At 42.9% G+C, this 13,197-nt stretch overlaps 1 protein-coding gene across 1 annotated transcript in view; it reads left to right on the forward strand.

Moving 5' to 3' along the window:
• USP8 (ubiquitin specific peptidase 8) overlaps positions 1-13,197 on the forward strand; it is a 55,058-nt gene that overhangs the window by 31,530 nt on the left and 10,331 nt on the right. The window contains exons 8-14 of the mRNA XM_004611774.2: positions 869-1,031; positions 2,516-2,660; positions 2,955-3,178; positions 5,131-5,706; positions 7,073-7,159; positions 12,076-12,156; positions 12,539-12,801. Of these exons, the coding sequence (XP_004611831.2) occupies positions 869-1,031; positions 2,516-2,660; positions 2,955-3,178; positions 5,131-5,706; positions 7,073-7,159; positions 12,076-12,156; positions 12,539-12,801 (1,539 nt within the window). The remainder of the gene's footprint in view (positions 1-868; positions 1,032-2,515; positions 2,661-2,954; positions 3,179-5,130; positions 5,707-7,072; positions 7,160-12,075; positions 12,157-12,538; positions 12,802-13,197) is intronic.

Consider the following 13,197-nt stretch of genomic DNA (forward strand, 5'->3'; position numbering starts at 1 on the left):
TTGTGTTGCCCCGGGAACTCTGAGGTGCCAAGGATCAAACTTACGTTGGCTGTGTATCAGACAAGCACCCTACCTGCTGTGCTATTTCTCTGGTCCTGTTTGGAACTTCGGGGGTATAGCTTCACAGCCCTCTACATATGTGACTCACTGCTAACACCAAAGTTCTAGCACTGCCCCATCATCATCAAAAGAGACTTCTCTGCTCATTCTTCCCCCTTTCATTTTCTTTTGCAGGAGTGTTCTCATCAAATCTCAGAGTTAACTGGAGAGCTTACTCCTGGCTCTCTACCCAAAAATCCCCTCTGGGGATTTATATCTGCAGACCATACCTGGTTCTGGGGATTAAACTGGGGTCTGCCACATGGAAGGCAAGCACCGACCCTATACTATCTCTCCAGCCCTAGACTGTTTAACATCCTATTGGACAGTCTCAACAGTCTCATAGAAAGGAATCGTGATTTTCTGGGGGCCAGTCCCTCTGGTGCTCAGAGAACCCCAAGATCCTGGTGATCAGATTTAGGCTAAGGCATGTATGCTAGTCCTCTGAGCTGTCTCCCCACTCTGAAAGGAATCACTCTTCCTTGGTGGAGTGTAGATCCCAAGTAGTATTCGGGGCACACGGACTCCTCCTGACAGTTCTCAGCCAGCTAGGACAGTAGTGCAATTCAGAGGCCCAGGAACTAAACCTGGGTCTGCCACATGCAAGGCGTGTTCCTTAATCCTTGTGTTGTCTTTGTGCAGTCTCCCCCATCCCCTAGGAGTATGCCTTAAAGTTTGCTATGGTATTGGTGTGATGTAGACTGTACAGCAGATCTTGGTGTCTTCGGCTTGTCTACTTTTGCCCAATACAAGTATTCATACATTTCAGGGTCACTGCTAGTTGGATTGAAACACACCTTCCCGCTGATTCTAAAGACACTTGGAAGAAGAGGGGAAGTGTGGATTTTGTGGTACTTCTCGACTGGTTTAGTTCAACAAAAGATTTACAAGTTGGAACAACTCTACGGAGTCTGAAAGATGCACTTTTCAAGGTCAGAACGTTTCCTGTTAATTATAACTATAAACTTTATCTGATTGGAAATGTGTATTATTTACTAGTCAGTAATGTTAAGATCCATCGTGCTCTGGTTGTAGAATTTAGGTAGAAAAGAGTACATTAGAATCACCGAATAACAGTTAACTGTTCTGCATAAAATAGGATGCTAGAATGTTCAAATATATAAGTACAGGTGAAAGTGTTTCATTTTTTTGTTTTAAGAATTGTATTTATGGGGCTGGAGAGATAGTACAGCAGGTAAGGCACTTGCCTTGCTTGCAGCCAGCCCTGGTTCAGTCCCTGGCATTCCATATGGTCCTCCAAGTACTCCCAGGAGTAATTTCTGAGTGTAGAGCCAGGAGTAAGCCCTAAGCATTGCTGGGTGTGCCCAGCTTCCCCGAAAATTGGACCTAGGCCAGTGAGATAGCTCAGAGGACTGGAGTGCTTGGCTGGCGTGCGTAGCCCTGTTCGATTCTTGGCACCATATGGGCCTTCCAGCTCTGCTGACTGTAACCTGGTGGACTCCAGCTTCACAGGCACAGGTGACTCCATGTCACAGGGCCTGAGTGCTAAACTTTCCGACCCTCACCAGTGGTACCTCACCAGGTGCCCGAGCTCTGTTAGAGGGACCAAAGTAAAGGCAAAGGAGGACACATCTAAAGAAAAAAAAGATGTTGTACAATGATGTCCTCTATAAAAAAAATGATCGGAGATTCCTACAAATTGAATAGAAAAAATAAAGATTCAGATTTAACTGAGTACCATAAAAATGATAAAAATATCTGCAGCAAATGTGGCAGTGTTTAGAACAGTCCTTCTCAGGATAGTCCAATGTGAAATTACCCAAGTGATGGGCCCCAGCATGAGCCCAGAGACAGCAAGGAGCCAGAGGAGGGAAATAAGGCCAGAAGGGAGCACAGTCGGATAAAGACTGAGGGGGGGGCGGGGGGGGGGGGAAGAGCGCTTATCTGGTATATACCTGACTCTGGGCTTGATCCCTAGCACCCTATCAGATCCACTGAGCGTCCCCAGGAGTGATCCCTGAGTACAGCTGGCTGTCGCCCCCAGAAAAAATATAAAGGGCGGTGGCGGAGAATGAGAAACACTGACTCATTTAGAATACCTGCAATATGGAGAGGTTTTGAAAATAAATAGGGATGTGCCTTAAAGTAGTCAAGTAAGTAGAAGACACACGAGGAAGAAGTGTCCCTCATTCCCTCCACCTGCTTTCTGAGCTCGCTGTCTGCCTCCCATTCTGTGGGGCCTCTCCAAACATAGGGCTATTAAATAAGAGTGTCAGACAGAAGACGGCAGGACTTGGGCACAAGTACACACTTGGCACGCTGCGTACACACTGTCTACGGGAACCCAGAGGCGGCAGCCCGCCACTGATAGGGAAAATCTGCACCTGGAGATGAAACGGCCCAACTGGCCAGCACATCGCTATCCTATTTAAAGATAACCCTCTGCCTCTTACAGTGGGAAACAAAAACACTCCTGCGCAACGAGCCCTTAGTCCTGGAGGGAGGCTATGAAAACTGGCTTCTCTGTTACCCCCAATATACAACCAACGCCAAAGTCACCCCGCCACCACGAGGCAAGAACGAAGAGGTGTCTATCTCATGTATGTATGTGAAATTTTTTGTTTAAATTGATTCGGTAAACTGGACATCCAAACAGGTGTTTTTGTGTCTGCCGGGTAATGTTCATGATGGCATGTGCATTTATCCTGTTACGCAGGCATATGTACTCAGGCATTCATAATCAGACTGTTCCCATTCTGGGAGTTGACGTTTCAGTCTTTGAGATTGTTGTCGTCTCCATGTAGTTGACGGTTAAATATCACAGCATGCATAAACTGCTATATACTGTTTAGGAGATGAACTGTTCTTTTATAATTTTTTTTTAATGATTTTAGTGGATTTTACTTATCCCTCGCTGGAAGAACCAGTTCCTTTTAAACCTGCTGCACAGATGCCGCCTCTTCCAATAGATGTAGAGGAAAATATGGAATTGATAAATGATCAGGATGAGAGAATGGGACCACTGAGCTTATCTGCTCCATCTGAACCAGTTATGTCTTCTAAGTCGGATGTTTCGCCCATGATTCAACCAGTGCCTATTTTAAAAAATGTTCCATTGGTATGTGATTTTGTTTTAATATTATACTAAATATGTAATATAGAAATTAAATAACCTTAACACTTTAGAAAGAAAAATATTAGTGAGAAGAATTGGCTTTGGTACATATTTTGTTTTGAGAAATTTCTTTAAAATTCTGTCTCCTTGGGGCCTTGCATATGCCTGATCCAGGTTCAATTCCCAGCACCACATATGGTCTGTTGAGCCCCACCAGGAGTCATTTCTGAGTGCAGAGCCAGGAGTAAGGAGTAACCCCTTGAGCATCACCTGTTGTGGCCCAAAAATCAAAAATAAAAACATTTTCTCAAAACAGTTGGCTTACTGGTGACCCATATCTGATGGTGGTTTTGAAATAGTACATCTGTTACTAAAAAGCCTTTTCAAATGTTTTAAATATCCAAGATGTTATAGATATTTCTTTGATTTTACTTAAATGAAGTTCACACATATATTTTCCAGCAAGATTTTTTTTTTTTTTAGCATTTGCTTAAACATTTTTCCTCATATATTATTCAAGAGTCTTTACTTAAAAAAATTTCCGGGGAGGGCCCACTCCCATCACTTCCTGAAAACTGCTCCTGGGTCTGTGCTCTGGGTTTGCTCCCTGCATTGCTTAGACAACTGTTCTGTGCTGTTCTGTGCTGGGGCTTGAACCCGAGCCTCCTGCATGCAGAGCCTGAGCAGCCGCCTGCCGGGAATATCTACATTTAAAGTGGATGACCATTGATTGTTGGAGGAGACCATAAATACAAAATGAAGAGGTTTCTTTTTGGAGGGGGTGGGGTGGGGTGTGCGAGACCTGCGATGCATAACCAACTGTGCACAGATCACTCAGGGCAGTGTTCAGGGAACTGCAGTGCTGGGGGTAGAATCTGGCTTGGCTCTGTGTAAAGTGTTTTAACCCCTTTGCAGCTCCTCAAGTCCCTGAGGATATAAGTAAAAGAAATTTATGGCTATGGCAGTGTTTTATTTTTTGCTTTAAATAAAGCAGGCTACTTATTTCTGCCTATTATAAAGGTTTTCCAGGGGCTGGAGCGATAGCACAGCGGGTAGGGCTTTTGCCTTGTACTCGGCTGACCCGGGTTCGATTCCCAGCATCCCACATGGTCCCCTGAGCACCACCAGAGGAATCCTGAGTGCAAAGCCAGGAGTAACCCCTGAGCATCGCTGAGTGTGACCCAGAAAAGCAAAAAAAAAAAAAAGTATTTCAGGGTCTGGAGAGATAGTACAGTTGTATTATCTGTAGATAGTACTTACCTTGCACATAACTGACTTGGTTGAATCCCTGAGCACTGCCAGAAGTGATTTCAGATGTGGCCCCAAACCAAATAATAATAATAATAATAGTAATAATAATTTAAATCATAAAGGTCTTCTAATTTTACTTTTTCAGATAAACACTTAAGACAAGTGTGTTTGACTTAAGTTTTCTGAAAATGCATGGTAAAGCAATTCTGAATGAGCCTATCTTACAGCACTTCCTTTCAACAAGTATATATGGTTTATCAAACATGCTTTGGCATTTTCTACATAAAAATTATCATGCATGTGCAAAATATAATTAAACTGTGGATCCTATAAATTTGTTTTTGTTTTACTGGGTTTATGTGGAATTCTAATGTTGGCTATACAGAGTGGACAATTGGATATAGAGAAAGTGAAACAGTCTAGGATCTCTCAAGTATAGGTTTTTTGTTTTTGAATGGACTCTTCCATGTAGAACACACCAGAATGAACTGAAAGTTTGGCAACAAGAGGAGGTTAAGTAGTTGACTCTTCCCATTCAAGTGCTTGTGAAAAATCTTGACCTTGATGACATTCACAGAGGTTGTAGCAGTTGTCTCCACAGTGTGCTGAGTCTTTTAGCATACCTTGATTTCAAGAACTGAAGTAGTGGTAATGTATCCTGGATCTTGGCAAAAGTGTATTTTGCTCTGTTTTTGTTGTTATAGATTGACCGTACAAAAAAACCGGCAGTCAGATTGCCTGAAGATCATAGAATACAGTCTGAAAATACAGATTATGAGCCGCAGTCTCAGGATGGAAAAGTTGTTCCCGATCGTTCCACAAAGCCAGTGTTTATATCTCCAACTACTGTGTTAACAGAGGAAGAGAAAGCTCTTATCCATGCAGAAACTGCTGTGCTAATGGAGAAAAACAGACGAGAAAAAGAACTCCGAGAAAGGCATCAGGAGGAACAGAAAGAGAAACTTAGGAGGGAAGAAGAACAGAAAGCCAGAGAGAAGCTTGAAACTGAACGAAATGGAATCGCAGAAAGGCAGCAAAAAGGAAAAGAAGAAACGGAGAAGAGAGAAAGTGAACAGGCCAAGAAAGAAGAGAAGGAAATCTCAGCAAAGAGGGGAAGAGAGATAACAGGAGTGAAAAGACAGAATAAAAGTGAACATGAAACTACTGATGCCAAGAAATCTGTGGAAGACAGAGGGAAAGGGGGCCCAACCCCAGAGCAGCAGAGAAAGCCGACAGATGTGCCCCAGGCCTCTGTGCCAGGAGATTCAAGTGCAGGCAAGGTACAGGCAGAAACTGTAAAAATTGCCAGCTCTGTGAGATGGGTGTATGTGAGATAACCCAGCCTTATCCCATAACCAGGCAGGCATTTTCAGATCTCCAGTGGATGGTCGAGTGTTATAGATTCATCTGATTTGCTCACCTCTTTGGTTGGTTGAGAATGGAATTACATAGTTTTAATAATTCACTTAAATATATTTTGAGTTTTTAATGTATATTCTTCTCTGGACAGAAAATTAGGTATCGTTTATTTATAAGATTTTTGTGTCTGCTTAGACTGGCCAAAATTAGTGGTACTTAAATGGCCTCACATTTATCTTTGTACATGAACATTTTTGTTTTGATTCGATGTACCATTTTGTTATTTCTCCATTTATCTAATAATATTGGTCATGGTTTTATTACTCTTGCCATTATTTTAGTCTTTCACCCCAATATTGAGTCCCACAATTCTGTGCTATTATTCTTCTAACCTAATGTTACGAGTACAAGCTGTTTGTTCATTTTTCCTCTTTTATGCCCCAGTAGCCCCAGCACCACTGGCATTGAACCTTCTCGGTCTGGTTGGCCAAGTATTGCCTGCTGAGCAGTGCTTGAAAGGCTCCACCCCTCAGGAAAGGAAACTGTGGCAGGCCCATGTATAGAGTGGATTTGCACTTTTTAATATTACTCTATAGAGTTCTGGAATCTTTCTGAGGGGTTGAGGTGGGGTGCCAAGGAATGTAGCCACCACCATATACACGGGCAGCTTGCACTGTCACTGAGCTACATCTCCACCCCATAGAATCTGTTGGTTTGCTTTAATGTCAGTTGTGTTTTTTTTAATTCCCACTGTTGTGCTAATCACCGTCATATTCTTGAGCAAAACGAAAATGTTCAGAAGAAATTAGGAAAAATAACATACTAATGACCAGCTTCTTGTACTTGGACTATATTATGTGCTTTACAATAAGTTGTGCTTCACATTTTTTTAACCAGACTAATTGATGAAAATTTTTTTGGGCCACACTTGGTGGTGCTCAGAGCTCACTCCTGGCTCTGCACTCAGGGATCACTCCTGGTAGGGCTCAGGGGAACACGTGGGTTCCCCGGGATCCAACCTGGTCTGCCGCACGCAAGGCATAAAACTCCCTGCTATACAATCTCTTCAGCCCCTCAAAATTCATTTTGTTAGAAAATGCCACGTGGTCTCCCACATGGGCCCCTTTAGTGAAACGTATTTTATTTGGCAGTAGAATGGACTTAAATGTTCCAAAGCCTCATTTTTTTCTTCCTTTTACACTTTTGGTGCGGTAGCCTGTGAAAAGTAGCATTGTAGTGGGGGAAGTTGGTTTTCCTTACCATTCTGACATTTTAACAACTTCACAGCCTGTTAAGATTAAAGGACAACCAGAAAGTGGAATTCTGAAGACTGGAACCTTGAAAGAAAATACAGAGGACACCGAAAAAAATAAAGTGAGTCGTTGATGGGTAGTTCCTTTTCTGAGGCCTGTGGGTATGGGTCCCCACTACGGTGCTTGAGCCCCTGAACTTGATTCTTGGCACCAGGAGGAAAATTTTTTTGCCCTTTAGTATCTTTTTCATTTACTTTTGTCAACATGAGTTTTCAGAACCCTTTATTTATTTTAATTAATTTTTTAATTGAATCACCGTGAAAGACACACTTACAAAGTTATTTGTGATTGGGTTTCAGTTATACAATGTTCCAACACTGGTCCCTTCACCAGTGTATATTTCCCAGCACCAATGTCCCCAGTTTCCCTCCCCTCAGCCTGTCCCCTGCCCCTCAGCCTGCCGCTGTGACTGGCATTTTCCCCTCCCCCCTCTCCTCTCCCTCCTCCTCTCTTTCTCCCTCCTTTAGGGAATTTGGTTTGTAATGCAGGTGCCGAGAGGTTATCCTGTTTCTCTCATTACCTACTTTCTGACTCAGTTCTTGTCCAGAGTAGTCATGTGGTCATTTCCAGCTGTCTTTGTTGTAGTGGTCCCTTCTCTATCCTAACTGCGCTCCTCCCCCCACCACCACTTGAGGCAGGCTTCCAACCTTGACTATTCCTCTTGGCTCGATTCTATATTAGTCTCGTACTATGTTTTATATATATATTCAGACATAAAATGAGTCCAGTCATTCTGTGTCTGTCCATCTCCCTCTGACTCATTTAGTTAAATGAAGTTGGGATGCTAGAGAGTTCCACACAAACAGATCAGTGACTGTAGACCCCATAGTATCTTGCACTTTGTCATGGTTTCTTTATCCTGAGCACTAGGGGAGGACATCAGCAGTTCAAAGATAAAGGGTCCAACGGAAGCCAGAGTGCAGGTGACAGTCAGCATGAAGGCCTTTTCTTTCCTGGGGACTTTGATTAAACTCTGTTCAGGGCTTTACTGCCCATTTCCCTTTGAGGTCAGCACTTTTATGATTGAGTCATTTATATGCTGAAGGGAACAAACTGATATCCTACTACTTAAAGCATATTCTGTGAAAGTGAAAACTAAGGGATTCTATGTTGGATTTTTGTTTTTGCTTTTCTGTGTGTTTTATTTTGTAGTTTCTAGGCCACACAGAATCTCTCAGAGCTTACTCCTGGCAGTACTTGGTGAACCACATAGTGCCAGGATTGAACCAAGGGCAGTTACATGGGAGCAAGCACTTTCTCCTCTGTACTGTCTTTCCAGCCCCAGGAATTCTACTTCTAAGTAGTACACAAATAGTTGAAAGCAAGACCTTGACCAAGCAGCTTAATCAATGGCTGAAAAAATAGCAGTACTCCTACATTAAAGAAAAAAGAATAACCCATAGATACAAACAAGGGTCAGTTATAAGTGATTTAGCGTAAGTGATGTATGGATTGTGAAATTTTCTTATCTGACATAACTTTGAAATACACTCAGGTTATTGAACATTGTTATTTTTGAAAGTTGCATCGGTTTTCTCCTGTTCTGATTTTGTTAATTTCTAGCTTATAAATTTGGTTTTAATTAAAGTTCTTATGTATATGTCATATCAATATTTATTCAAGAGCTACCCCTTTTAACTATCTGAACAAATGCAGATACAAATAGTAAACTTAGAAAAAGCCAACAAAAACAAGCACAATGCTTTAGAACAGAGGCCCCAACTTTTACATATATGAGTCTTGTAAAGGTCTCTCCCACAGTATTTTTATATTTAGTATCTATTGATTGTCAGAATATAATTGCCAAAAAAGCCACTATGCATTTAATAATATTGTAAAGTAAAAGTTGTTTTTCCTGATCTTTAAAAAAAAAGTTTTTTTTAGTTGAATATCTCAGATAGACCATTATAAAGCTGTTCCTAATCAGTTTTCAGTCATATAGTGATCCAGCACCCATCCCTCCACTCGTGTACATTCCCCCCACCAGTGTCCACCCCCAACCTGCCTCTATGGGAGACACTTTCCTTCTTACTCTTCTTTCCCTTTTGTGCATTATGGTTTGCAATACAGGTCATAAGAGGTCATGGTATTTTTTCAGGGCACTGGGTATTTTTATCGGGATGGTAAGGCTGGAGTATTTTTTTTAATTGCGTTATAGCTTTGAGGTGTGGATGTGACTGCCAAGGCTTCTGGAATTACAGGGAGGTGGGGGGAGGTAGCCTATCCCAACCCCGAGAAAGCCTGGAGATTTCAGTCACAAAACCTGCATACCAGGATTTTCAGCAGATTATATCTTGGTGAGGTCTGTCCTGAGATGGACCTGCTTGGGTGGGCTCCAGGCTGACCTGTCCCCTCTTCGATTTACCCTAGTCTATTCAGCTGTGCGTGGGTCTGATATTAATTGTGGCTTTTTATCTCTTTCAAGATTAATTTATGGGTCTCTGAAATAAGACAGATAAATGAGCTTGTGTAGCAGAGCCAGAGGTGGTTGTGGGCGTGGCTCCCATATATCTAACTTTTGGCCATTTAGTTTCTTGGTAAACTTGGTCCCAAGTTGTTGGGGTCCGGCCAAAGGCACAACAGCAATTTTGGGAGATCAGGAAGCCTGAAGGCACCATCAGGCTGCTGATGTACGCACCCACAAGTACAGGTTGTCCTACTGGCGGCACCAGACCCCCAGCAAACCTACTTTCATAGAAGAATTATTCATGCGAAAAGATGACAGCATCTTTAGTATCCCTTGTTAGATAATGTTGAAATGAAAGTGTGGCAAAAGGAGAGAGAGAGCAAAAAGGAATGCCCTGCCACAGAGGCGGGGTGCGGGGAGGGGGAACAGGGTGGGGATGGTGAGAGGGATGCTGGGACCATTGGTGGTGGAAAATGGGCACTGGAGGGATGGGCACTTGACCATCGTATGACTAAAACGCAAGCACGAAAGTTTGTAAGTCTGTAACTGTACTTCATGGTGATTCACTAACAAAAAATATATATATTAAGAAAAACTGAAATGGGGCTGGAGCGATAGCACAGCAGGTAGGGCATTTGCCTTGCACGTGGCCAACCCAGGTTCGATTCCCAGCATCCCATGTGGTACCCTGAGCACTGCCAAGAGTGCAGAATCAGGAGTAACTCCTGAGTGTCGCTGGGTGTGACCCAAAAAGCAAAAAAAAAAAAAAAGAAATGAAAGTGTGACATAACATACTGCGGATTATTATCTAGGCTTTATAAGGAAAGACAGGGCCGGGGCCAGAGTATAGCGAGTAGGCTCTCGTCATGGTTTGCTTCCTGATATTCGGTATGGGTCCTTGAGAATTTCCAGCAATAATTCCTAAATGCAGAGCCCTGGGCATTGCTGGTTGTGGCCCAAAAAGGAGGAAAAAACAAATTGAAGAACATATAGTGGGGCTAGTGCAAAAAGCTACCTTGCACACAGCCAGTCCAGCTTTGATCTCTGGCACCATAAATGGCCCTTCTCAAAGGGCTTTGGCACTGCTGGGTGCTGCCTTACAGACCCTTAGCACCATAGAGTGTGGCCTGCACTACTGAACTAAGGAGCTTGGAGTGCCAGAGCCCCAGACCTAGTACACCCGGGAGACCCCCCTCCCCAAAATAAACTTTAGTAGAAGTACCTTTGGGTTTTTTGGGGTTTTTTTTACCAAGTTAAAAGTTTTTCTTTTAATTTTTTTTTATTTTATAAGGTAGCTCACAATATTTAATTATATTTCATATACAAACACCAATCCCACCATCATTACACCTTCCCACCACCCTATTTGGGATGTTTCCATTCCAAACCCCAATCCCTGTCCCAGAGTCACTGTCACTGTCATCCCGTTGCTCATTGACTTGTTCAAGCGGGCACCAGTAACGTCTCATTGTGAGACTTGTTAATGTTTTTGGCATATCCAACACGCCACGGGTAGCTTGCCAGGCTCTGCCGTGCAGGCGCGATATTCTCAGTAGCTTGCCGGGCCTCCTAGAGAGGCAGAGGAATTGAACAGGGGTCGGCTGCGTGAAAGGTGAATGCCCTACCGCTGTGCTATCACTCCAGCCCAAAGTAGAGCCGAAATAATATATTTTGTATTGTTTGTTATGAAAAACCACTGAAAATGCTACAAAAAGTATCCATACAGGAAAGAGTGTGAAGATTGTTCTTTTTTGGCAGGGACCATTAAGACCTTCTATAAGTTATCGCTAACATGTTGTTAAAAGGTTAAGCCTTTTGAACATATATATATATGTATATATATATATATACATATATATATATGTGTACACACACATTTACCTCTAAGATTGGTTGCCTGCTATTTGAACCCCATCAAATGTGGTACTCTTTGAGAATGGGTAGGGTGTTTCTTATGATGAGTTGCATGGCCACATGGTCCAGGAATAGGTTCACTCATGAGTGATGCTCTGCCCGAGCATGTGGGCAGTGTCCTTGAGCATGGCGGCAGCTGGATTCTGGAGGTTTTCAGCTGCCGGGGCTGGGTGACCCCCTCAGGGGTGCCCCAATGAAACACCTGGCAAGGAGTCCAGTGGCATGGCTATGGCGAGCGTCATGTTATGCTTCCTTCCCAGAGAGAAGGACATGCAATCTAGATGGTGGCTGATGACAAGATTATCTGACACTGGCCAGAGGTGGCTTTATGGGCATGACTGCTGGGTCACCAGAGACGGGGAAATGGGCAGAGGATTTCCACTCCTGGTCCCGTTGAACCCAGAAAAGTACCTTTGTTATAGGAACAGTAAACAAAGAACAGTGTATACTCATTCTTCTCCTTGTAGTGATGATTTTTGGACTCTACAGGAAAACAGTGAAAACAGTTCTTAATCTTTGAACTCACTTCATGAAATGTTAAAAAGGGTCATTGTGAAGGATTGGGGTGGGGGCGGAAGCGGGGATAAGCAGCCTAAATTTGTTTGTAGTGGAATTTTTTTTTTAATTGTGTGTTTTTTTTTTTGGCTTTAAACTAGGCTCAGCGAGAACCTTTGACAAGAGCACGGAGTGAGGAAATGGGGAGGATTGTACCGGGACTGCCTTTAGGCTGGGCCAAGGTAACTCAGCGTTTTCATAGAAAGAACTGTTTATTATGTGTTTTTAACATTCTCTGCTGTGCACCTCCTGGAGTGCAGACTATTTTCTTCCTTCTGTATTGAGGACCCAGTTTATTCCCTAATGATAGCAGGCTTAGATTCTCAGCATTCAGCCTGGCGTCTGGGCTGCAGAATTGCAGCAGTCCTAGAATCCGTCATTTATTTAGAAATACATCTGTTGCTTTAAAACATAATTTCTCGGAAAGTTTCATTACTGTAGTTTTAATTATCACCCTTTTATCCAAAATAATTGGAAAGTTTAGCAATGGAGCGTGTGTGTGTGTGTCTGTGTGTCTGTGTGTGTGTAGTGTTCTAATTTGTGGCTTTTTTTTCTTTTCCTAAGTTCTTGGACCCAATCACTGGAACTTTTCGTTACTATCATTCACCCACCAACACTGTTCATATGTATCCACCGGAAATGGCTCCTCCTGCTGCACCCCCTTCTACCACCCCAACTCATAAAACCAAACCACAGATCCCTGCTGAGCGGGACCGGGAACCCTCTAAGCTGAATCGTTCCTACTCCTCCCCAGATATAACGCAGGCCATTCAAGAGGAAGAGAAGAGAAAACCAACAGTAACTCCAACAGTTAATCGGGATAACAAGTAAGTTTATTCTGACTCATAGACTAGAATGAGTGGCTTTGTTTGGAAATTTCTACACTAAACTTACCCAGCTTATTGCTGAGTCTGTCGTTTCTGTTACTAGCCATACCAGCCATTGATGTTTTCCAGAAAGGAAGAAACCGATTAATTACCCTTCTTTTTTCTCCCATTTATAACTTAAATATGTGAGCATGATGTATCTATGTAATGGGAGGGCTGGAGAGATCAGCTGACCAGGCAATGCTTTGCATTAAAGAAGCCCAGGTTTGATTTCCCGCACCAAGAGGTCTCCAGAGCACTGCCAGATATAGTCCAAAACCCAAAAAGTATTAATAAATTTACAAAAGTGCTTACACAGGACTGAGAGAGCACAACAGGCTGACGGGTGCTTTGCAT

The sequence above is a fragment of the Sorex araneus genome, chromosome 3 (genome assembly GCF_027595985.1).
Source record: "Sorex araneus isolate mSorAra2 chromosome 3, mSorAra2.pri, whole genome shotgun sequence".
Lineage (NCBI taxonomy): Eukaryota > Metazoa > Chordata > Mammalia > Eulipotyphla > Soricidae > Sorex > Sorex araneus.